This window comes from Anticarsia gemmatalis, chromosome 18, assembly GCF_050436995.1.
Source record: "Anticarsia gemmatalis isolate Benzon Research Colony breed Stoneville strain chromosome 18, ilAntGemm2 primary, whole genome shotgun sequence".
Taxonomy (NCBI): domain Eukaryota; kingdom Metazoa; phylum Arthropoda; class Insecta; order Lepidoptera; family Erebidae; genus Anticarsia; species Anticarsia gemmatalis.
The window spans coordinates 6977634-6984587 of NC_134762.1; the positions used below are offsets into that span (position 1 = coordinate 6977634).

General features: G+C 33.3%; 2 protein-coding genes across 2 annotated transcripts; one reads left to right on the forward strand and one right to left on the reverse strand.

The window, feature by feature from the left end:
• Window positions 1-89: 89 nt before the first annotated feature.
• lsn (vacuolar-sorting protein SNF8) lies at window positions 90-1993 on the forward strand. The gene is made up of 4 exons (XM_076126164.1): window positions 90-462; window positions 767-968; window positions 1298-1444; window positions 1723-1993. The coding sequence occupies exons 1-4, from the start codon at window positions 195-197 to the stop codon at window positions 1853-1855; spliced, it is 750 nt and encodes a 249-aa protein (XP_075982279.1). The 5' UTR covers window positions 90-194; the 3' UTR covers window positions 1856-1993.
• Window positions 1994-2280: 287 nt separating this feature from the next.
• LOC142980655 (uncharacterized) lies at window positions 2281-6854 on the reverse strand. Its single transcript, XM_076126162.1, has 11 exons — window positions 6545-6854; window positions 6247-6429; window positions 5789-5896; window positions 5126-5455; window positions 4869-4947; window positions 4457-4640; window positions 4017-4140; window positions 3698-3846; window positions 3376-3474; window positions 3217-3291; window positions 2281-2961 (listed from the first exon to the last, which is right to left on the reverse strand). The coding sequence occupies exons 1-11, from the start codon at window positions 6593-6595 to the stop codon at window positions 2826-2828; spliced, it is 1518 nt and encodes a 505-aa protein (XP_075982277.1). The 5' UTR covers window positions 6596-6854; the 3' UTR covers window positions 2281-2825.
• Window positions 6855-6954: the final 100 nt, after the last annotated feature.

A 6954-nucleotide genomic window follows, 5' to 3' on the forward strand; every position in this document is an offset into this window, starting at 1 on the left:
CAATAATTACAAATATCACCATTAAATGCTTAACTTATGTTTCCAAACGACTTTTTCCAAACAAAGTTTTGTGAAGTGACAGCTGTGAGCTGTTGCGCTGACATTTCTTTGCTGGACGAAGTCAATAAGACGGTCATAAAAACTTAAATTAGATTTTACTTTAGTTAAACTCCAAGTATAAATCACCAAAAAACATGAGGCGACGCGTAGGAGTTGGGGCTATCCAGAAGCAAAAGCTTGAATTAGAAAAGTACAAAGAAAAAGGGTCAGAGATTCAGGAAAATCAGTTTCAATTGATGTCTCAACAACTGGAAGTGTTTAGAGATAATTTGGAGGAATTCGCGACCAAACACAAGAGTGAGATAAAGAAGAATGCTCAGTTTAGACGGCAGTTCCAGGAAATGTGTGCTGCTATTGGTGTGGACCCACTTGCTTCAGGAAAAGGATTTTGGTCTGTCTTAGGTATGTGGTTTCCTCTACCTATTATGAAGTCTTACGAATGACACGCCTAGAATATTAATATGTATGCTTAAAATTTTTTAAGTTGATACAAGAAGGCATGTTTAATATTGTAATTAGAATTTACTGTTTCATTTTGTAATTTTATGTGTAAGTTTTCTGTAGTAGAACCAATAACAGTTAGATATAGTCAGAACAACAAAATGAAAGTATTAAAGCAGTATATGAGAGAAATGACTGGGACACCTGGCTTGTTTTTGGAGAAAAGACTAAAAGTCGTAAAATCGATATATTTTTGAATTTCTAGGTATTGGTGATTTTTACTATGAGCTTGGAGTACAAATAGTTGAAGTATGTTTAGCAACAAACTACAAGAACGGAGGGCTTATAACATTAGAAGAACTGCGAACAAGGCTTATAGCTGCAAGGGGCAAGGCTAAGAAACACCAAGAAATTACCAATGAAGACTTATTAGCTGCTGTTAAGAAACTGAGGATATTTGGTAATGGGTAAGTTGAGTTTGAAAGACTTTAAAATATATTGAAACATCTATTTAATATCAGTTATGGGAACTAAACAAACAAATAATATTAATTTTATAAGTAATAACTTATATTTCAAGGAATAACTTTAATATTATGTTGTGCTCATTTTTGTGCCAATTGGTGTTAAATTACCGTGATAAACATTAGTATACCTTTTGGAATAAAAATTTAAACCTCATAACATTTAAACCATCATCACCAATTTAATTTAATTGTAATTTATGTTCAAAGATTGGCATTGTTCCTCTAGCCACTAGTCACTCTCTATTAAATTGAACCTTGCTAATTTCCAGATTCACAGTGGTGCCAATGGGCAAAGGCAAGTGGCTGGTGCAGTCAGTACCTGGAGAATTGAACTTGGATCAAACATTAGTCTTGCAGAAGGCAAGCAGCCTCGGCACTGCGTGGGTGTCTGCTAGCATTCTCATTGGAGATCTAGGGTAAATATTTGTTTATTACATTCATGAGAACATATACAGAATACTTTTTAGTTGTGCATAATATATATCCGTTACCACATATTTTCTAACACACATTAGATATTGATAGAATAATTTGTGGCCAAAGTCCTCTCAATTTGCTCTCAGCATATAGCATGTTAAGAAAAGGATGTACACAAAACTTATACTTAATGCTATTTATTTGCTCTCTTTCATAGAATTTGACATTTTCCATGTAACAATTGTCACAATTTCATGTCTTAATTTTCTTATTACAGCTGGAATGAAACCCGAGCACAGAATGCATTAAACCACATGGTTAAAGAAGGTCTAGCGTGGGTCGACACTCAAGACTCCAAGGAGACTTTATACTGGTTCCCGAGTATGTTTGCTGAATGTGTGACTGCCTAGACAATTGTAAGCCTTATTGGCAAGTGATAAAAGATATGTTGTGATCAAGTTTATTGTTTGAAATCTGTAATATATTGTATAGAACAAGCATAATAATAATGTTATGGTCTTTTTTATTAAATATCTGCTGTAAAAGTTCATGGTGGCTAAGATATTATTTTTCAAGACAAATTGAATGAATTTTGGGTTATTTTAAATTATATGTATAATGGGTTACTAGCGTCTGCTCGAGACTTAGTCCGCGTATATAGTTTTTCCAGGACAGTGACAGACAACTGTGTGTCAGTTCAGGCGTTTTGGCGTTATTGAGTAACAAACATCCAAACTTTCACATTTATAATATAAGTATTAATTGGTAAAACACAAGGACAGTAAAAAAATAATACGTTTTTAAAATTTTGTAATTATATTTTATTAATATTGCACTGAGGTATTATTTATTAAGCTAACTTACATACTATTATAAAAATAAAATTTGCACAAAAATATGTTGAACAGTTTTATATGGGACATTTGCTATTTATATCTAGTTATCATAAAAATACTGATTTAATTTCGATCTGTTTCAATATATTATTCTATTTTAAATGGAAGTTAATGTGACTAGCGAAAAGACGTAATAATTTGATACCTACCTATAGTGCACTAGCAGAATAGAACTAAATAATCATTTTAAGATTACAACTATAACAAAAGTAATAATCTTTTTTGACGCCAATCTATGAAAGCTGAAAAGAATTAGAATAGTGATAAACGCTTCTTATGCTGATTTTTGGTGCATTTTGAAGCATAACTGTAATTTTGAAGCTATACTATGCCGTCATGTTAGAACTATCCAAGTTCTACCGTAAGGAAGAGAGCTAAGAGTATAGTATCCCTTTCTAACATTGAAACTTGCTTAGCCTTAGCATGTCAAGGTACGGCCGCATTGCACCATTATTCCTACTAAATTTGAAACAAACGGTGTATGTTAGCTAGCGTTGCTGTCTTCAGAAGACCCTATGTATGGTAACTTTAATTTATCACGTAAATCCTTGTTCTCTTTCTCCATTTCCTGAAGCTTTTTCTTTAGTTTCTCTGTCATTTCTAAATAGGACTCTTTCCATCTGCAAATATTTTTACATATTAGCTATGAAATGTTCTGAGGGAAGTCTTCTTCGTGTTAATGGTTCGTGGTTCGTATTAGGTCGGGGAATTTGTATTACAAGTTCATACATACTATAATGCGAAAAGACTTTTCCCCCGACCTAATATAATTTAACATTTATATTATTAGGAATACACCAATACAGTGGACAAAAAAAAATAAGACTAATATTTAACAATTTTCTTCTTATCAATTAACTTTCTTAAGTACTTACTTCTTACTAAGCTCCATTTGATTCACCAAGTGTTTATTAAGTTCTATCAATTCCTCTTCTTTAGTTGATACCATTCTGAAAACAAAGTAAAAATAAGCTTAAACCTGAGATCAGTCAAGACACATTTGTTTTCATAAGGAAGCTGTGAAGTATTCGTACTTTTGATTTAGTTCAGCTCTCGAAGATAACATATTTTGTAACTTGTTCACCATTTCGTGCGTTTCGTCCAACGATTTCTGAAGATGTTCCACTTGTAACCTGGAATGAGTCAAATCAAAGTAAAAAATTATAATAATTTAATTATAATAAAATAAAAATACTATCATAAAAACAGTAACTTTCTTGAAATAATCTGGAATAGGCTCATTGTCGATCCTGATCCTGCTTTCTGTGTAAACTAAAGTATCTAGTCAGTTCTCTAAATTATTGTATCTCGTGTCCTAAAACGGGCCTAAAAGAGAAAAGGGAAGAGATTTCTTACTTTAATTCTTCACATTGAGTTTTCAAGAGTTTTTCTTCCCAGTCGCGTCTCTTGATCTCTCTAGCGTGAACGTCCTGTATCCTTTGTATGTCTATCGCAAGGCATTGCTTCTCACACACCAGTTGGATATTACGTCGCTCTGAACATACCTACAATATAAAAATAAATATTTAAAAGCCCAAAATTATAGAGGTTGGTGATTTTTTATAGCATCTTCATTTTGCTTTTGTTGCATTATTACACTCTCGTTTTAACCGCCTTAATTAATTCTTAATCTGTATTTAAGTTTTTTTTTGGAAAATACTATAACATATCTTACCAGTTCTTGGAACATAGCTTCTAATCGTTGTTCTGCTAGCGTCAGTTTAGGGTCTACTGATTTCAACTTGTCCTTTTGTTGCTTCAAGTAATTCTCGTTTGTAGCAATTAGTATTTTGTTTTCTCTGCAACAATTATGTAGTACAATTTTACTGAGGCGATAGTAAGCAGAGATAAATCGCAGACAGGGTCTTCTGACAGAAAATCATTTTACTTATCATTCCAAAAATGTCGCACGTTGAAGAATAAAATAAATTGAATGTTCCATGGAAGCACATAGCTAGTATTAGCTAGAGTGTAAGGCAGTACCTACCCTGTACTGACATGATGGGTATTACATCCTGTACTGTTTCTATTTAATCCTAGGGTGAGCCCTAGGATTCGATAAACATGGAGAGAACTACTACTAATCGTGCAAATTGCGCCCATCCTCGGTCTTACCTTAAAGTCTTGTTCAGTAGAAGTCCTTTCTCTACCAACTCAGAGTCCAAGTTCCTGATATGTTGGAGCATGTCTGACACTTTTTCATTGTACTTGTCTTTTACTTCCTCCATCTCTTTTCTACACGATGCCTCTATTTCATGTCTGATGGTGGTCAGTTTGTGCTTTAAATGAGTGAGTTCTTCTGCAAATTGTGAAATGATTTAAGCGTAGGTATAACAAACAGTTTCATTCTCATCAGATTTCTTTACATAGGTAGATAGGTACTTAGAAAGGATTAAAATAGACCTTTTATGACATCGCTGGCTACAATATGTTAATCGAATTTTTCACTTAACATTTGAGATATAGAGAACTTAATGGAGGCCTGCTCAAGTAACCTTCTATAGGATGTGCACAAAAATCAACTTACTAGTTAATTCCTGTATAGTTTTATAAGCTTCATTCTTCTGTGTCGATACCACGTCATACAGCTGCAAAGCTTCGGCGACCTGTAGAACAAAATTGACTGCACTAAGAAGATACCTAGGTAGTTGTTTGTATTGAATTGTCTTTTTTTCGCATGCTTAATATAGTAGGTCAAAGGTGGATTTAAAATAGGTAGGTATTAGACCAAGTAGTACGTAAAATTCTATGTTCTTATTCTAAATTACTTTTAATTAAACTTACTTTAGATTTAGCCTCAGCCTCCTTCTTAACTTTGTCAACACATTCCTTCTGGCAAATACTCAACTGTCCTCTCAAATCTTCTGTATTCTTTTTCTCAACAGCCAGATTTATTCTATGTTCTTCCAAACTCTTCGTTACTTCATTCAGTTTACTCTCTATCACTTTACCCCTTTCTTTATACGATGTGATTTCTTTTTCTTTACATTTAAGGTCATTTTCCAAAATACTGTGCTTTATTTGTAGATCTTTGTGATTCTTCTCTAATTCAATGTAGTCAGTTAGCGCTGTTTCTAGTTTTAGTTCTAGGTCCCTTCTTTCTTCCGTTGTGTTCTGAAAAGGAAATTATTGGTATGTAGACACTTTTTAAACCTGTAGTTTTGTAACAAGCCTGGTAAAAGTTACACTATGAAAAGAGACTAACATTGTAAATGGCGAAACGCTAGTAGGCATATTTAAGAGTTTAAGACACTTGTGCCTACTTTTACAGGTAGGTATAACAAGCGTGATATTATGAATTAAAACAATTCGCTTACTCATAAATCACATAAATGGTAAAATTTTGGAATCGCCAGCTTATTTCTTCTTATCATATTAGAAAAGCGCTGCTACTGAGCAATGACGTCACACTTGAAAAGTAACTATTGAATAAAAACAAATATTCACCTGTTGTTTGCCTCTATTGTCGTAGCTCTGATAAGTTTTAAGTTCTGTTTCCAATGCGTCTATCGTTTTCTGCGAGGTCTGCCATAGCACGTGGAGGGAGTCTCGTTCCTGGTAAGTAAAAAGAAGGTAGGTACCTATGTATGGGTTCTATTACATCTTCTACAATACTAAACACTCGGAAGTCGGGGCTTTATAACTATATCTTTATGCTTGAGTCAGTGCGCAATTTTAAACCTCATAAGAAACGAGATTCTAATGAGACAAACATAGTTCCCATTTAACTTACACATCCTTGATAAAGCCATACCAATTTTCTAATGACAAAAGTGGAAACCAATCATTAAAATATTTTTGATTAAAGAGAACCTATGCTAAACAGAAATAGGTGCCTAATAAAGAATTATGATGAAACGACTTTTTGAATCAAGATTATTAATTTAAGCACTTAAGATAAGAACCTTCGCAAGCAGGTTGACTTGTTTCCTCAACTCGTCCAGTTCCTTGGTAACATCTTGATCATGGCTGTTTGCGTGTCTGGCTGTATCCAGTTTTTCCTTCAACAACATACCAACTTGCTGGGATAGCTTTTGGTTGTCAGATATCAAAGTACGTATCTCCTCTTCCACTACTGTTTGGTTTTGCTACAGAAAGAAAGGGCAAAATAAGCAGATGACTGTATGTCTCGTCAATATTATAAAACGGATAAAGGCAGGAATATAAGAGTATGTTATGTATTGTTTGATTGATTTTTCTTACCCTGTAAAATTCTACTTCTGTCTGAAGGGCGTTCAGTGTATTATTTTCCATAATATTACAGCCGAAACTAAACAAATCTTACAAACAAACCAAAAAAAATATTACTATAAGTGTCATCGATATTTCACAGTTAATATCGACATTATAAATTATGTAAAAAATAATAAAACATTGATAACTTTTCGTGTCCACGTTTTGTTTACATTTCGCGCCCCGGAAACGTCATCACAAGTTGCTTAGCAACGAGGACTGCAGGATTTTCAAGGTCTATTCAAGGAGAGCTGATATATAACGTTGATTATTACATATATTATTAAACAATTTTATTACTTTTCATGTAGGTACCTACTTTGATCTTTTCACCTATAGCGAAAAAAGAAGTTAAAACAATAGAAAGTAAAAATAATACC

Excerpts from the sequence above, each read along its gene's own strand:
- lsn (XM_076126164.1), top strand. The coding sequence starts at position 195 with ATGAGGCGACGCGTAGGAGTTGGGGCTATCCAGAAGCAAAAGCTTGAA. Across the intron at positions 463-766 it reads AGGATTTTGGTCTGTCTTAG|GTATTGGTGATTTTTACTAT; the intron begins GTATGTGGTTTC and ends TTGAATTTCTAG. Across the intron at positions 969-1,297 it reads CTGAGGATATTTGGTAATGG|ATTCACAGTGGTGCCAATGG; the intron begins GTAAGTTGAGTT and ends GCTAATTTCCAG.
- LOC142980655 (XM_076126162.1), bottom strand. The coding sequence starts at position 6,595 with ATGGAAAATAATACACTGAACGCCCTTCAGACAGAAGTAGAATTTTAC. Across the intron at positions 4,641-4,868 it reads AACTATACAGGAATTAACTA|AAGAACTCACTCATTTAAAG; the intron begins GTAAGTTGATTT and ends CACAATTTGCAG. Across the intron at positions 4,141-4,456 it reads CTACTGAACAAGACTTTAAG|AGAAAACAAAATACTAATTG; the intron begins GTAAGACCGAGG and ends TAATTGTTGCAG.